General features: G+C 36.4%; 1 protein-coding gene across 1 annotated transcript in view; it reads left to right on the forward strand.

Annotated features, from left to right (window-relative positions):
• Positions 1-10,499, forward strand: part of camk1da (calcium/calmodulin-dependent protein kinase 1Da) — a 56,526-nt gene extending 46,027 nt beyond the window's left edge. Inside the window, exons 5-11 of the mRNA XM_026226925.1 lie at positions 78-204; positions 2,786-2,861; positions 6,281-6,393; positions 6,823-6,901; positions 7,507-7,594; positions 7,713-7,971; positions 8,918-10,499. Of these exons, the coding sequence (XP_026082710.1) occupies positions 78-204; positions 2,786-2,861; positions 6,281-6,393; positions 6,823-6,901; positions 7,507-7,594; positions 7,713-7,971; positions 8,918-9,048 (873 nt within the window). The 3' untranslated portion in view covers positions 9,049-10,499. The remainder of the gene's footprint in view (positions 1-77; positions 205-2,785; positions 2,862-6,280; positions 6,394-6,822; positions 6,902-7,506; positions 7,595-7,712; positions 7,972-8,917) is intronic.
• The last annotated feature ends 7,959 nt before the right edge of the window (positions 10,500-18,458 follow it).

The following is an 18,458-nucleotide window of genomic DNA, read 5'->3' on the forward strand; positions in this document are numbered from 1 at the left end:
CGAAACACACCCACATTCACAGTTCAGCTCTGGTTTGATCCGTTTGATTTCAATACGAGTGCCTTTTCTCTCTTCAGCCAGAGAATCTGCTATATTTCAACCCTCAAGATGGCTCAAAGATCATGATTAGTGATTTCGGTTTGTCTAAGATGGAGGGGACAGGAGATGTCATGTCCACAGCCTGCGGAACGCCGGGATACGTGGGTAAGGGTTTAGAAAGAAAGATTGATTGAGATCTTTATGATTTTTGTCTATTGTAGATGTTCATATATTGTATATACAAATGTGTATATTTTAGTTATTGAGGAGTGACTGCATGGGATGCATGTGTCGGTTCATTTATGTGCGCCCTGTATCTGCACTTGAAGCTTATTCTTATCTCATACTGACAGAACTGCCCCAGAGTCGCCTGCTTTTCCCCTGTGATTAGAGCGACTGCTACATTCTTGAGCCAACATGGCTGTATGTGATGCTGTATGTGAAATAAACACACAGCTGGATACAATATTCAGTTTAGAAAATATTGAATTAGAAAGGTAACTCATATATTATGTGGTCAGATATTTTGTAAATAAATCGATGTTACTTAATGCAGTTTTAAAAAATGAAACCTTATTGTAAAGCATTACCCATTAAACAAGCTTAAGACATGTCCTAAACTCATTTCACTTATAAATGTAGTAACTGTAAAGTCAAAATGAATAAGATCATGATGGAAATATCTCGTCTTGTAGTTCCTTCACACACCGTAACTAAACCATATGAAGTCACCATGGTTTGAATCTCAGTAGTGTTGAGTTTCCTACATGCCTCTCTTCATGCATGTGTGTTTAAGGCAGTCTTTACGGGCAAGTTTCCATGGTAACGCTGTTTAAACGGCACTGTGGCAGCTATAAAACGAGTCTGCAACCAGTTGCATCCTGGACCGGGGTCAGACGCTGCTGTGCGTGAGCTTTCTCCTCAATGGAAACACTAGAACTGAATGAGAGCAGCACGCAGGCATGCATTCAGTGTGTGTTTGTATGAGTGTGTGCGTCTGGAATGCCTTCTTTTTGTCTTTAAATGGTAACAACCTCACACCAAGCTCTTCCAATCAAATTTAAGGATCATCCGCTGCATTCGTTTTCCTCATTTTTCTCCCTATTTTTGCCTCACCATCTTTCTCATGCACACACATCTCTTTAGTAAACACTTCAGATGTGATGATGGGATTATATTGATCATAGCCTCAAAATAGCCCGTCTTTGAAAACTTCCATTCCTGCAGTCCTGAGACAGGAATGAACTGTTTAGTTTTCATAGGGAGATGAACTGAAGCAGGTTTTGTTTGCACATCCCTGAATTAAACTGTAAAAGAAGGTCACATGACCTAATGCGGTATGTATGTGTTTGTGTTCTTGTAGCCACGACACTTTCTAGTTAGCATGACTAAAAAGAAATTCAAACTTCAGAATTTAAAGTCAGAATTGAAAGATATTCACAAATTGCTAAATATATAATTCACAGTTCTAAATAGAAAGAACTGTTTTCAGAATTGCGAAATGTAAATACTTAATATTAATAAATTCATGTTTTTAGTTTGTTTTATTATTAAATTGCTGTATTATTTTATCATTATGTGTTTCAATGTGTTGTAGTCATCATAACTGAGATTTTATCCTTTCAATGTTACAGTATCAGTATATATACATATATCTACTCAGTGTTTATGTATTTACTCTGAAGATCATTTGAAATCATTTAAATTAAACCGTTATTTGACTAGTACATTAGAAATGATATTTAGTCACACAGTGGACTGAATCAGAGTTTTGATTTTATGCAGTGAAACCTCTAAACTAATTTACAGAAATGAATCAAACCTGCCAGCTTAAGTGAAGTTTACCTACTGACTTTTATACCAGAACACGGTCAAATTCTTGAGTGGAATTTATTAACTTGATTGCAAAATAAAAAATGAAATTCACAATGTTGCTCAATACCAGCTAAATAACAGTAAATGTATTATGAATACTTAATACATAACACAACCCTAATTTTCATCCTTGTATTTTGTTTCAGATATTTACATTTTTTTCTAATATATTGCCCTTGTAAATAGCTTCAATGCAGCTCATTTTTTCAAGGAGTAGCTTCTCTTTAGTTGAAGTGTTTTATGAATTATGCATCGCTCGTAGCCAAGCAAGCTACAGGTTCAAAGTGTCTTTCTCATCTCTGCTACCTGTGTGTGTTTTTAAGAGCTGTTTTTTAAAAGGTCACAGTTTCTATAATTTCTGATGGAAATGTGCCTGTTTCATTTCAAGGGCTTTTAGAAACGCAGCTTCCATGAGTAACAGAAAAGTCCGTCATGCAAACACAATAGGCGACTCTGAGATAAGTTGAAGCTCTAAACCACAGAACCAAAGCTTTTGTGTCGTGAGTGAAAGCTTGTTTCCTGAAGGGAGGAAGAAAAAGTCTAGAGGCAGAAAATGGAGAAAAAAAACCAGAATAAATTCTAAGGACTCAGGAGTCTCAACTTCCTGGAGAATAACAGGATTATGAGTATGTGAGGGTGCGTGAAGGTGTGTGTCTCAAAAAGATGGTGAATTGAGTGCCCCTTCATGATTTTCATGGTTGTCTGCTTTCCCAGACTCCTGCAATCATATATATAATATACAAACAAAAACATGTTCAAGACATTGATTTTATATAGTTGCAAGATGGTCGAAAAAGACAAAGTCAGTGGCAGATAGGAGTGATATGATTGGTCTCAATCTGACCTGATCTGATTCTTTCTCTCTTCTCAGCTCCAGAGGTTCTCGCTCAGAAGCCATACAGTAAAGCTGTGGACTGCTGGTCTATCGGGGTCATTGCCTACATCCTGTGAGTACCCACAATGCCACACTCATCCTTTCATTTATAAGCTGAGGAAACCTTCAGCTAAGGTTTGAATGAATCTTTCAGAAGAAGAAAACGTTTGCAGTGTCACTGGACCACGGAGTAAATGACCTATCTCTCCAGATGAGCTACAGATGTTGTGCCCCACTTTACTCAGGCTCCTTATATGGGCTTATTGTTGTGGTGCAGTTTGACTAAGTTCATAAAACAGAAAAGAGAGAGTAAATATTTCAGATGTTGATGTTAATGGAAGATTTCTGGACTTTCTCTGGTTTCTCAGCAGATGGGAATGCTTTCTTACCAATAAAAACTGCGGTGTTACCATGGTACATGATGATGGTATGAGATGCTAATGCCATGGTACTGACATTAATTTTTTATATAACATGTTTTTTACTTAACAGGGCAGGGGGATTTGGCAAAAAAAGATTTAAATATTTACATTATATTATAATGGTTTTATATTAAAATCGTTATCTTTTGGTAGTTTTTCACTAAATGAACACAACAGATATTTAAATTTTAAACAATATAACAATTGATAAACAACAGGAATTTCACATTTTTCTCCATATTTCCCATATATTTGCCCATATTATAGTACATAGACTTTAATATCTAAAAAAATATGGTTAAAAATAGCATTTATCCAAACTTATATATATAAGAAAACATTTTAATTATATAAAAAAATACCATGTGGACTTCATGAACATTTTTGAGTGATGACTCGCTCCCGGAATCGAATCATGTGGAACAGACGGTTTGAACTGATTTAAGAAGAAGAATCAAACTTACTGTCTCTAACCTAAAGAGTCTATAGTATGACATAATATGACATTTCTTAATATAATTTTACAAGCTATTAAAAACCCTATAAATGGAATATTCCTCACACTAAAAGTACATTGTCCCAAAAACAAATCATTGCGATACCACTGTGATATTTTCATTTCACCTTCTTTTTCTCCCTCTGTATGTTTTCTTCTATTTCTTAGTGTGGCAATGTTCATTAGGATACTGAGAGTGTGTCATAAAAGCTGTACATTTCACATGAGCTGTGGCCATCTGTGCTGCTCTGTCTGTGAATTAGCATTTTACTGAGCGGAGACAAATCAACATAAAAACAAGTGCCTCATCACCTTCTCATATCTTAGTATGCTGCAGTTCTCTGTTCTCTGACATCTGAGTCAATTGTCTTTTGTTTTGGTCTTTGGATCCCGGCTGCTCTGGGACGGCTCCTGCGCCAACACAAACACTCACACTGTCTGTCAACAAACTGCTGAAGCTGTCCTTCCCATCACTCCCACTCACAGCTGTCCTGATCCCAAATATTCACATGTTTATGGTTGAGTTTGTTTACTTCTGCACAGGTTAACGTTAACTTACTTTTGAAATTTTGAAGTAATTTCTAACTCCCATAATGTAATATGTGATTAAAAAAAAAGTTCAGCCAAAAATTTAAATTTACTAAAAAGGTACTCTCTCATGCCTTCCAAGATGTAGGTGAGAAATGCAGCATTACATCACTTGCTCACCAATGGATCCTCTGCAGTGAATGGGTGCCGTCAGAATCCAAATAATATCTTGTGAATTGAAAAGCTGCATGTTTCTACAAAATAAATCCATCAAGACATTTTAACTTCAGACTTTCAGCTAAAATACAAATCATCTAGCCATAATGCTGCTTTCTCCTGATCTCACCTGAATAAGGTGAGAAATATGCACAGATCAAGCACCATTTACAATCAAAAAACTGTTTTAAATAAATATATCAGTGGATTTTGATGTGAGAAGACAACAGAGGATGGACTTTTTAACTGGAAGAAGTGATGGTTAAAAATTTAAATGCCCTAATGATTTAATTATTACAAAAACAACCTTTGGCATCACATGACATTAATTGATGTACTGGAGTCATGTTTTGGATTATTGGGATGTTTTTATCTGCTGTTTAATACATTTTTATTTTTTAGAAACTATGGTTTTAAACAAGAAGAAAAAAAATGTAGGGCAGGACTTTATCCATTAGGAATTGATTGGATCATGAAAAGTGGTCTCTATATGAAAAAGTGCTGGATGGGAGATGTTGTTTTTGTAAGTGAAGCATTTTATTACATCTTGATTCAGTAAGACCAGATTTTTTACCATTGATTTTATGTTGACTTAAGCTAAGTTTGTACATGTACATGCTAACTAAAACCAAAACTATGATTTGACTATTAAAAGCTTAATTAAATGATGTAAAGCTGAAATAAACTAACAACTTAAAGATCTTAAATATAAAATTAAGTTGACTTATCTGGCAACTTAATTTTAAGTTGAAGTTCTAAAATGACTAAAACTGAAGCTAAATATTTGTAAAAAAATAAAAATAAATGAAAGTTGCCAAAAATCACATTTTAAAACATGAAAATCTAAAAATTAAAGCCAATTCAGAATATTAATATGTATATAAATAATACTAAAAGAACTATTTACACACAAGGGCCTCTGCCCGTCCTCTTCCTTGGAGCCAGCTGTCCGCTAGAGCTTGGAGTCAGATCTCATGGATGGATGGCCTCCTCTCAGGTGTGAATATTACAGTGACAGCCGGCCGAAACCATAGCTAATTCTCTTAGCGTCTGATTAGCTAACCCAACGAGAAGAGAGAAAAACACAAAGCTAATGGGTCGAAATCAGGCAGAAAATTACCATCCCTTTATCCCCGACTGCCTCCGTTCCCCATGAGGAAAGGTATTTTAATGGCTTTGATGATGGGAGGAGAAAAACATTCCAAGAGATGTGTTGAGGAAATTTGATTTACATTGATCAGGTTTAATCAGCTGTCTTTCTTTTCAGATTTCCAGCCCATGGGGTTTATTTACTCTTATTTACGAAGCCTACTGTTTACTGTCGAATCAAGGTGTGAGCTGACGTGTTTTTAGAGGATAACAGTGATAATCTAAACTCTAAAGGGATCATTCACTCACAAGTGAGAATCTGGCATTATTTATTCAGGACTAATCTCCAAAATAAGTACATAAAAGTAGTCCTCATGATTGTAGCATTATATTACTAGTGTTTTGTACAATATAGCTTCAATATAGCTTATGGGAAAAACTTAAAATAAATATAAAGCTTTCATTTTTGACATTTGGGAGCTTGACAAAGTGGATTCCATTTTCATTGTATGCAAAAGAGCAACAAGTAAATTCTTCATGAACAGAGGAAAACAGTCACAACAAAATATAAAATTTTCAGGTAACCTGTCCCTTTAAATATCAGTAGCATATAAGAACTACTGATGATGTTACATATTTAAGGTTGTGGGTTGGATTCCACACATACTTGCTTACATATTTCCACACTTTGAATGAGCTGTATGAATGGAAATGATACAATATACTTTTGTTTTCTTACAGATTGTGTGGTTACCCTCCGTTTTATGATGAGAATGACTCCAAACTCTTTGAGCAGATCCTGAAAGCAGACTATGAGTTCGATGCGCCGTACTGGGATGATATATCTGATTCAGGTATATTCACTCTGGGAAGTGTAGATAAGAAGCACATGGTGCTAATGGTCTGGTTTTATAGGTGTTTAATCTATAACACACACACTTACTCATCTATCAGTAACTGCACATGCTGCTAGTAAGAGAGGAAAAATGTTTTACAGGAAAGTCTGAGCTCCGGCTCTGGCATTCAGTAAACACCACGGGCATTAGCTCTATGAAATCCTTCCAACCTACAAATCAGGGAACTGTGAATGAATCCAAATGTTGTTGTCAGTCTTTCCACTGATAAACCCAAACGCTTATCTCCCCAACAGGATGAATGTGGCATAGTGTAGGTTCACAGTGTAGAACGCAAATATGATGCCTTGAAATGTCAATGTAGCTTAATGGGTCTAAGCTACTGAAAATTTATGTTTAACTTTTATATCTTTTTTATTTAATGCACAGCGAAAGACTTCATCAGCTGTTTGATGGAAAAGGACCCAACAAAGCGATACACATGTGAACAGTCCCTTCGACATCCCTGGTAAGTCAGTCCTGATTAATAACAATAAATAATAATAAACCATTCTTGTTACAAATAAATGATCTGCAGATCATTGTTCCTTATGATTTACTTTTATTTTGTTGGACTGTCTTTCAGGTCCTCAAAGACACTTAAACCGTACAAGAGCAATTCAACTGTGACCTCATAAACAGCATTTAGAGACTAAATTATTAGTGCAGCATTTCATTGGTATTCGATTCAGATGCTGTCTGCGTCAGCCGGGGATTGCGTGTACGTTCTGAGTATCAGGCTGAATTCTGTCTCTCTATTATCATGCACCAAGATCTCTCTCGAGGGCAGGAGGAAAGCTACTGAATAAACGCTAGCCAATTAAGGCACTGCGCTTAATCTCACATTATGTATTCCAAAGCACTAATCGGCAATTAGCACATCCTCTACTGGCACCTTTAACAAGCCTTTACCAAACACTTGAGTCTGAAAAACTAGAGGACAGAGCAGAAGGATCGAACACCATAGGGAATTGACACACTTAAGAGTAAATCAAAGTGCTTTTTGAGAGGGGAGGACAAAGTGAAGAGGTGAAGAAGGGTGCAAAGTTTAAACTTTGTTGTTTTGCTTTTCAGGATCGCAGGAGACACTGCACTCTGCAAGAACATCCATGAGTCTGTCAGTCGACAGATGCGCAAAAACTTTGCAAAAAGCAAATGGAGAGTGAGTACAAGTGACATTGTGAATAAGGCCAGCAACCTTATACAAGGAGAGTAAAATTTGTAAACACAAAATTTAGCTTGTGTCTCTAATCTAGAATTGTCATCTCTCCACATTTCAGCAAGCCTTCAATGCCACCGCCGTGGTTCGCCACATGAGGAGACTGCAGTTGGGCAGCAGCATGGGGAGCAGCATGGACCAATCAAACAACGCCAACCAGAACCGCATACTGAACGCCAACCAGAATCCAAACCTACCACCGAACACCACACCAAACTCCACTGCTGCACTTACCCAAAACCACAAAGCTGCTCCCAACGCAAACGCCGTTCTCATTAACGATGTGGCCACAGCAACCACCTCTATACCACGCAAAGACTGTAAGTATTAGTCATATATCATATTAATCAACATGAATATTGCAAGAATGTGAACGCACTTTTAAAAGCTCCTTAGGCCAATTTTAGACCCGTTCCTGTCAAGATTTGGCGAGTATAAGTGTCCTATATGTATAATGGCAAAAAATGGGGCTGTTTGTTAAATTTTTGCATTTAAGTTCATTTCATATGTCTGTTTCAGTGAATAATTTTAATCATTTGTTCACATTCAGTGTTTAGTATTATTTTTCAATCAGTAAACATTTTTTTATATTTAGAATGAGATATAATTTTTTTTTTTTTTTTTTTTAATTTTAATTGTAATGTTATTTTTTAGTACTTTGCTATGTGCTTAATTTTATTGATCAGTTTTTTTTATATTACTAGTATTTAAGTTATATTAGATTAGATTAGATTAGAATTATTGAAGTTTAGTTAGTTATTTATTTCCAGTAATTTTAGTGCTTTTTTAAGGCAATTTTTTTATTTTTGTTGAAGTTGTTCCTCTGATATTTATATTTTATTTAATCTTCATTTTATTTAACAAAAATGTTTGTTAGTAAAATTTATTTTTAGTTTAATTAACAACATTGACCCTGTTCATGTCAAAAATCAAAAATGTCACATGGTATGTTTTACTAAAAATTAGAAATGTTGTACAAAATGTGGAAAAACTATTATTTATAGCTATACTACTTTTCAATGTTGTGGTAAAGCACCCATGTTTTTAAAACTAAGTTTTAACATATTTAACTTATCGCACTTCATCGGCGACCGTTAAAATTATGGCTCAAAATTATTTGCACATTATTAAGCCATTTAAAACCAAATATAATAAATCTAGAATGGCTGAAAAATGTTAAATTAGATATATCTTCTGCTATAATCGCCTAACACTAGTTATAACTTAAATGCATAAATGCACTAACCGATTTATTTGCATTTGTAGGTACTGCCCCTCCCCACACTTCCTGTTCCCTGGCATCAGCTGCTTCCTCCTCTGCCTCAGGGGCGGAGCCCTGCAGGCCAATCCCTCCCTCAGTTGCGTCGGTGAGCACAGTGCTAACTGGGACCAAGTGACGCCAGGTTCTGCGGGGAGAGAGCTGGGAGGCCACTGCCCTGTGAGCCCCGCCCCTCAGCCCGCTCCCTGCCCTGCCGCCCAATAAGGCAGAGGACTGACCCATCACCATAGCAACCACCGTGAGGCTCAAAACACTGCGTGCACCTAATGCACTCCTGCCATTTAACCTCCAGGCCACTAGAGGGTGCAATGCATGCAGCGGCAGGAGTCAGAGATTTCCAGCAGAAGGCTTCCATTTTGAGAAGTGAATTTGTGTGGCTGGACAGAACTGTGATGTCTTTGCTATGAATGTGCTACGAACCTCTCCAGCCATGAAAAAAAAAAAAAAAAACGGACGAAGAGCGCAGAGGTTTAGGTGCGAAAGCGTGTGCATGATCATGTCCGCACTTATTGGAGGACAGCGCCAATGTCAAATGATTCTTCTTACTATATTGTAACATGTCTAGCTCTTCCCTCTTACCCTCTTTTCCCTCTTTACTTTCTCTATCTACTTACGATTTATTGTATTTCTCTTTAGCTACCATTTTGATCTTTTGGGGCTTTCCAATGATGTGTCACGCTGACCTGCAGAAGTGCTTTTAATAATCACGTTAGACTGTTTTGCGACATTTTTGGAGTCAAGACTTCTGTTTGCACATTAATATGAGAGAACAGGTAGCGCAATTGCTAGCGTTTTACGAGGTGGGAGATTATTGATTTGTGACCTTGCCATCGGGTTTTAGCATGGGGAAGTTCAAGATATCTGTTAAAACATGCAATATGTTTGATTGTTATCTTACCTTACTGGATTTTTTTTTAAAGCAGAGAGAAAAACTGCTTGATCCTGTTACTCTCTGCTTCAAACTTTACTTTAAATAAACACAGGCAGTCAGTGTTAGTTATTGAATATAGTATAACTGTTAATACGCAACACAAATCTCCCGAAAAAGCCATGGCAGCATCTTTCTATGCCCAGTGTACGAGTTCTCAGGGAATTCCGCAGCTGCACTGGGCAACATACTGATGGTATCTTTAGTAACGTCTCCATGGTTTGAGATTGTCTCATCCAGCTGGAATAAAGTCAAAAATATCGATTAGGATGATGGACAGTTGTTTATCTCTCACAACGATTGTATTACAATTTGATCATGCGGGAAAACTGATATGTTATGCTACGTTCACGCCGTTTCGGAATTAGCCTACCGTGATTACAAACTCCTGATAGAGAGCACAAGTCGGGTTCTGGAAGTAAGTCCCATCGGTTTTCTCAATTGGAGATTTGTTTTTTAACCATAACTTACAAGCCTTTAATCACCTACTGTGAGCTACGAGGTTGTTTATCAGTGGTATATATATATATATTTTTTTTCATTTATCGATTGCATTATTTCAGTGTTTTTTAATAATAATAATGTTCAACAGTGGGAGTCCTAGTGAAAAACTACATTGCCCATGATTCAGAAAAAAAAAACCCTACACTCCCATGAACCACTAATGCTAATGACTGATGTAATCTCCCTACACTTTTAAACTACTTAAATATTTTTGTGTGTGTGTGTGTGTGTGTGTATATATATATATATATATATATATATATATATATATAAGTGCTGGTCAAATTAATGCATTATCACATTAACACATTAATTGATAAATGCCGACAATTATTTTATCATGCGTTGACGCAGTTTTTTATTAAGAAAGTCTGTTGCACGCTGGCTCTGAATACACATACAGACAAATCATGGGTCACAGGAGGAGATGCTCCCAATCAAATTATATAGGCTAAGCATCAACATTCACAAACCACTGTCCACTGTTATTTTTAACAGAAAAGAATTCAACGAGCTTGTATTATTCTGAATCATATGGGACGTGGTAACACAAGTCACAATATATTGCTTTACAGATCTATCGCTTTTGCCACTCAGAAATATTCACGCAGTCATGCAGCACGTAGGCCTATGAGAAGATCTGCACTCTGGTGTGGTTAGTGTTCACACTCACTGATCTATATATAACTGAACCACGCTCTTGCCCACCTCTTCCAACCGAGCCAGGACTGCTAAACATGGCGATCACACTAGTCAAACGAACCAGGCTTTAAGGGTCAAACGCACTCCGGCACAGTTTAGATTGCCTAGTGTGAGCACACCCTAATTATTCTCCCACATCCCGTACACACAAGTCTCTTTCTGCCCATCAAATGTTGTCCCGTGATCGTCCAGGTCTCTAATAGGAAGATGCCTGTTAGGCTACAATAAATATTTTAACTGCTACTGTGTAAAAGGAACACTGCTGTAAAAAGCATCTTATTTGTTTAAAGTGTTTGCAAACCAAACGTTATTACACTTTTCATATAGCAGTACTTTTAAATGAAAAAAGTGCACAATACACTACTTTTGAATGCATTATTAGTTTTGTGCATAATGCGATTAATCGCAGACAATAATGCAATTAATCAAGATTTTTTTTTAAATTTAATCATTGCCCAGCACTAATATATATATTAGCATATATTATTGTGTATATTTTGCAATACACAATCATACACATATTTAAATAAATATTTGTATTTTTTTTTTTTGGTTTGTTTTTTGTTTTTCTAGTGCTTCATGGGATAGTAGTTCTTTCCCTCATTAGAGATATTTTTCTCTGATTTTCAAATACTTCAAATCCAAGTTTATAATGTTGTGAGTTACCTCGTTTCTGGTTGGTTTGGTTATTGGCTTATAACTCTTAGACGGGGGAAATGAATGGAAAGAATACTTCCGGATCCAAGGCTACTGATAATAAAGTGCAATAGTGGCCGCCCACTTTACACGTTGGAAACAAGTTAGGATACTTGTTACTGTTTCTGCAACATTTTGTGATGCTAGTGGAATAGAAATTTCGCTTTAAAGGCAGTTTTGTATGTATACTGCTTAATCTTTCTATTTGATGTCATTTTATTATAGCCAGCATATCATGGTGTGCTTTCTTCGCTCTTCCTGATTTTGCAAAAAAGTGGCTATTTAACGTGGCTGTTAAGTATTTTGCAGTAAAATCATCATAATGCATTTACATGTTGCGTAATTCTGACTTAACGCGAACGCAGCATAACTTTCAGTAACTGTAAACATCTTTTTCTGTACGACTCAAAAGTGTCTGAATTTATAGCATTGGTTTAAGGGCTAAGTTAAGATTTTTACACATCCTTATTGATGGGTGACTGCTCTTCTGTCCCCGAACAGCTCTGCTTATTATGTCCTGTCGGGTTTTTAAAGTGACTGATGTCTTCTTTGCCCTTTATGGTTTGTTAATATCACAGGAGGGAACCTTGTCTACAGACAAGATTTAGGAGTGTGTGACATTTTCCAAAGTGCCATCGAAAATCTTCATGCATTTCTTATTAGTTTCATCCTGAATGTTTGTTTCGGTGTGGGGGGCGCTTTACCGTGAGGGGTTTGAGCTAATGGGTTTATTTTTCAGTCGGGTCATGCATGCACCATTTTGTCTTCATTTTCACACTTGAGAGGAGTTCGTAATCTCACAACGGAGATGAGCTGCAAAGCTTATCACAAAACTGGGGCGACGTTATGATTTTGTATGTCATGAAAGCTGCTTTCTTTGAGAGTGAAAAATACTGCACATTTCTGCTTCATTCAGAGCAGTTTATGCTGTAAGCATGAGGTGTTTGATAAGTAACAGTTGTTTAAATGAATGTTGAGCTCTTTTGATAGTATTTGTGGCGTAATGTTGATTACCACAGGAAATTTGTCTCTTAGTTTGTAAGAATAAAAGTCCACTGTATAGAAAGGCATATAAAGACACTATGGGTTTTCTTAAAGCACCTCTATTAATTTCTCTGTTATTTGAGTTAGTTAACTGTCCTAGGCTTAACAGTATCTTTGTGCATACTGTATGAAATTTGCCAGATTTGTTTTATTTTTGAAACTGAATGTAACTTTTCAAACAAGGTCAGGAAGCCATTTTTACAACTAGTCTCATTCTTTGAAAACTGTGCATGAAAAACATTTGTAGTAACAATTTTTACTTAGAAATTGCTAGTAAATTTCACAATAAATTCTAAAGAAATGGCAAGTAAAACATTGCATTTAAATTTTAAAGTAGAAAGCCTGAAATTAGTATTTTATCTTTTCTGTAATACATATTCCAGTTATCTTGAGAAAAAAAAAATACAAGTGCAGTGTTAACATTTATTTCATTGCCATTTCTTGGCCCTGTAGACTTTGATTGTAAGTGCATTACTATAAATGTCATTTTGCTTGTTTTTATAAACTGAAGGACAACTAGAGATGATTTTCTGTGGTAACAGGGCTTAACATTTTTGGCTTGAGTGTTCATGTAGTCTGTGTTTGTAAGTGTCACTTTCTTCTGTGTGTATTTATGGTTGTAAAATGCAGGAAATTTGTCTGATATGCTGATTTTGATTTTTTTTAAACCCTCATTAGGATATGCAGAAAAAGTATAAACCAAAATATGGGGGTGTTTTGAACAAAGATAAATAAACCTATATACAGTTAACGGCACTGCAAGCCAAACATAATTGTATTTTAAATCTATTAACTCACTATAGTAATGCAATTCAGTAAATACATGCACAGATGTGGCATGGGTCACACACAAACACACCCTGATCAGTCAGTGAGTGCAGTGAAGGTCACAGAGGGTCACTTCGATTACAGCATCACTATGGTCTGTCTGTGTCCAGAGCAAATCACTCTGTGTGTCCAAAGGCTTTGTAAATAGACTGTGATTGTGTCGTGTCTGTCATGTTGTCCCTGAGGAGATGTCAGTGTGTCCGTTGCGTGTCTCATCTCGTTCTCTTAACACTGCCTTTCTCTGCAGTTATCAGCCACACTTGACTGTAATACACACAGATGTATATTCACAAATCTGTCTCTCGTTCAATGTCGTACGTTTCGAGAGAACCAAGTTTCTATTGTACAAATTTTCCACGTGCAACATGATGAATATTTAACGTCCTTCTCCGGACGAATCGTTTCCTGATGGTTTCTTTTCTTTCTTTTTTTTTTACCAACTCAGGCGTCACTTTTGCCTCTTATGATGAAAAAGCTGTGACTGACAAGTGTCTGTGCTACCCAGTGACTGTGCAGTTTTAATCTTCTTTGCAAATTAAAAGAAAGAAAAAAACCTTGCAACTGCATCGAATGATTTTATAAAGAACTGCGAGCATGTTAAATGCGCTTTCCGATTCAACCGATTGTTTGCGTATTTTCAGACGTCCTCACCATGTAACTATATGTATGAAGAAATATGTCTATATCTATATGAATATATATTTAAAAAAATGCAACTCTGATAATGCAGGCCTTGTGATCTCTGCATCTCTGACACAACCTGTCTGAAATAAAAGTTGCCCAGTGAAATGTGAATTATATACTCATATGCATGTGACAATGATGATCATATTTTGGGAGTGGCATACGAATACTAACTTTACTGTGACGTGATCTTCTGTTGATATGGGGCTTGTATATCCAATGCCTTTGACAATCATCTGCACATATCAGAGTTTTTATTCTGTGCTGTAAAGCAATGGGAAATTAATTATTGTTTTTTTCCTTTCTTTTTCTTTCCTTTTTCCTTAAATAAATCCTGAATGATCATGATTTGTATTTTATGGCTTGATAAGGATCTCAGTATCTCTCTGACCCCTATTTAGCCTTTGTGTGTTTTCTGCCGTTGGTTTGGATCCAGTGTAAGTGGGCTTTCATTAGCGGTCAGTGGGGCTGGACGTTGCCGGTCTCCCACCAGCTCAGAGCTTCAGGCGATGCCTGCTGTTACGGACTCAAAACAGACTGGAAAGAGAGCATGTGAAAACCATCCAGCCGTGCGTGACCGCGTACGACCCCGGGCATCTGTGTGTGTGTGTGTCTGGCCAACATGTTAGACATTAGCCGTGTCAAGGAGGCATCGGTGAAAATGCAGCTTGCTTGCCAAATTACTCGATATTCAAAAAGTACAGGTTGTCTGCCGGCTTAGCAGACATTACACACACACACAATCAGTATAACTACAGTTTATTAAGACTGTGTGTATATACAGTGTTGTATATTCAGAAAAATGAATAAAATGCAACATTTAAACTACCAAATGCCACGTAAACTTCACTATGTGTTAAAAATATTGAGAGAGAAACACACTCACCTTTGCAGTTCCCCTCACAATTGATTCACAGTTACAACTGAACCTTACTTTGATAAACATTGACCAATAAGCTATATATACTGCACATACACTCATTAACAGCTCTGAACGATTCACTGACTGAGCAAGTTTGATTCAAATTGGTACCTGTGAGTCACTTTGACCAACTACTTAAAGAACCGGTTCAAAAGAGTCATTTGTTAGAGAATCGAGTATCAGGGCTCACACTGTGTTTGTAAGTCTATATACACATTAAAAATACACTGCAAAATGATATTTTCTTCAAATTTTTGCCTTGTTTTCTAAACATTCTTGAATCATATTACTTTTTTGCTTAAATTAAGATAAATATCTCCCAACTAAGAAAAATATTCAAAGTAAGATTATTTTTCTTGCCCATAATATTTTTCTTGTTTGGATGTTCAACTGTCTTCTCCAAAATTTACAACTGTACTTCAAAATGGAATTATGTGAAAAGTTAAATTATTGGTACATAAATATAATGCATTTAGCTGATGCTTTTATTAATCTACAATGCCATATTTCTAAGACAACTAGATTAGGAAGCAAGCTAGAGAAAAGGAGAAATGCAAAGAAGAAAAATAAGTTTCTCTTTTATATTTTTCTCTTCACTCACCATCACCAGATGCAGTCAAACCCTTAATGCTGCAGACCTGACCATGCAGGAACCCACTTTCATTTTACACATCGATATCCGAAACATCTTAAAATAGATGCTGAGATTTCCCCGGAGGACAGCACACATTGTTTTCCCCCTCATGCTGCTGCAAAGAGCAGCAGAGTTTCCCTGTCATTATCCTCTTAAAATAAATGACTTCTAACTGCATCGCCTCGAGAGCCAGTGTCAGTGTGCTCTGCAACATGTGACCCGCTCTCTATCCAACCTAACAGTGGGAAATTATGAGTCATGATAATGTTAGTTTGCTAAGCCACAAAAGTCTTCATCTTTTTTGTTTGAATCATGCTGAAGGGCATTTCAGCGGATGCTGGGGGTACAAATGAAGAAACTTTCCCAGAATAGTGGCACACATAACAGAAAACAGAGCATTACGTGCACTCACATACACACACCAGGCTATTAAGACATCTCAGAAATCCAGCAGGTGATAGAAATAAAAACCTGAGCCATTAGATGGCATCTCTGGCTCTTTGTTTGACCAACATTAGCGCACAAACAAACCTACCTGGTCTTTTCATATGGTCTCAAATAGCTCACTTTATCAGTACAACCAAACTAATCAACCAAAATGTTGGAATTTCTCAAATAAACAACACCTCAAATGCAGTTCAATTAGCATGAAAGCATATTGACTCACCAATGATGTTCACTTAAGCGTAGACCGGTTATTTTTCTTCTGAAATCTGCCAGTCTATGAATGAATGCATTTTCAATGAAAGCATGACAAGGGTGTTTAAAAGAAATCACTTTGCGGCCATCTTGGCAACACCCCCAATGCTCATTATTTTCTAGGACAGCTGCTAACTGCTAGCTGTCTGAAATGTTCAAAACTGTTGGCCTGGCATGTTCCAAGCCAGAAATAAAAAGTGTAAAACATTTAATTTTTAGTATTTACATATGCACATATATGATGTCCTCCTCCTCTTCTCCTTTGATTAACACACATCCCATTTAAAGCAAATGTTTGTTTTTTTCTTCAATTTTGAAAAAAAACAAAAACAGAAAACACTTAAAGAAAAATACCACAAGCCCAGGTAACAAATATGTTCCAAAAGAATTTGCTCACAATTATATTAAGTTTTATTAACTACATGCTTTCTAAATGTACAAAACATCCTTTTTAAAACAAATAAAAAAAATGTTTATTCTTGGTTATGTAAATCTTAAATGAGCTGAATGATTAAAACACATGAAGTGAATTCAGGATTTAAAAAAGAATATCTATTTGCCAATGGGCTTTAAAAAAAAATATCAAAAGGGTTATTCCATATTTTCACACTCTTCATACAAGACAAAAATACTGAGGACGACTGCTCTAACTGAAAGGCAATTTAAGGTCTTAATTTGTAGAAGGGCAAATTAAGACTTTTAAGACCATCAGAAACCCTGCATAAATGTTAAAAGAACATTCCTTTAAATTGAATCGATGTTGCCATCTTGCAACAGAATGTGATCTAACATAGAGATGCAATGTTAGTGACCAAAACCATAAGATTGTCCTCAGTTAGTCTATTTCTGTGGTGTCCATCATCAGCTCCTGCTATCAGCCTCTTAGTTCCTGCTGTTTGATCACATCTGCAGCTCAAAGACTTTGATAACAGACTCAGACTGTGGTGAAAGTGGACAAACGCCAGTCTGGTATGTTTTGTAGTGGGATCAGCTGAGGTTAATGTTTATGAGAGGACTGGTTAGTGTTTGCTTGGGTTGGATTGAGATTGAACCGTCTTAGATCTATACGCTCTGCTTTGTCAGCATGATAATGTTTTGTGTAGCAGCAGTCCCACAAAGTTCAATATTAGCTCACAGTGAGTCATTTGATTGATTTAGAAAGTCTACAGCTAACTGGTGAAATCAAAGCGATTGTCTTCTTAAAAGAGAGGATGCAGGCGCTCTTACTTTGCACATGCGATATGTCTCTGCAGGATCTCTGTCATATGGAATAAGATAAATATTCTAGATGTTTTTAACATTTCTTTCTGCTGCACGATGCCTGAAGTTTCATTACCGGAAGAACTGGGGGTGTACAGATGAAAACTCCTGATGTTCCTCTGTGTTGTGTGTGTGTGTGTGTGTGTTTGTGTGTGTGTGAAGGAAGTACTTCAGAAAATGCAAGTTAGCTCAAAGTTAAACATTTTTGGGGTTGTGAAATGTATGCTTCTTCCGTCCATCTGCACAAACTTCTATGATGTGTCTCAAACTTCTCAGAAGTAGAAGAGCTAATAGTATTTGTTCTGCTTAAACTTTGAATTTTGTATGAGTTTTACAATGTATGAACTAAACTAAACGAACTAAAATACTTTCAGGTAAGACAGACCAACCACAATTCAGTGACCATCACTATCCATTAGATTTCGAATGTGTAAACAATCCATCAGTGTATGTCAAAGGGATAATTCTGTCTTTATTAACTCATGTCTCATGTCGTTCCAAATCTCCATGACTTTTAGCTTAAGTGGAACACAAAATAATTATTTTTTTTTTTCTTAGTATGGGGAAAAAAACTGTTTGGCTATCAACATTCTTCAAAATATCTTCTTTTGTGTTCAGCAGAAGATT

Source organism: Carassius auratus, chromosome 4 (assembly GCF_003368295.1).
Source record: "Carassius auratus strain Wakin chromosome 4, ASM336829v1, whole genome shotgun sequence".
NCBI classification, from domain to species: Eukaryota; Metazoa; Chordata; class Actinopteri; order Cypriniformes; family Cyprinidae; genus Carassius; species Carassius auratus.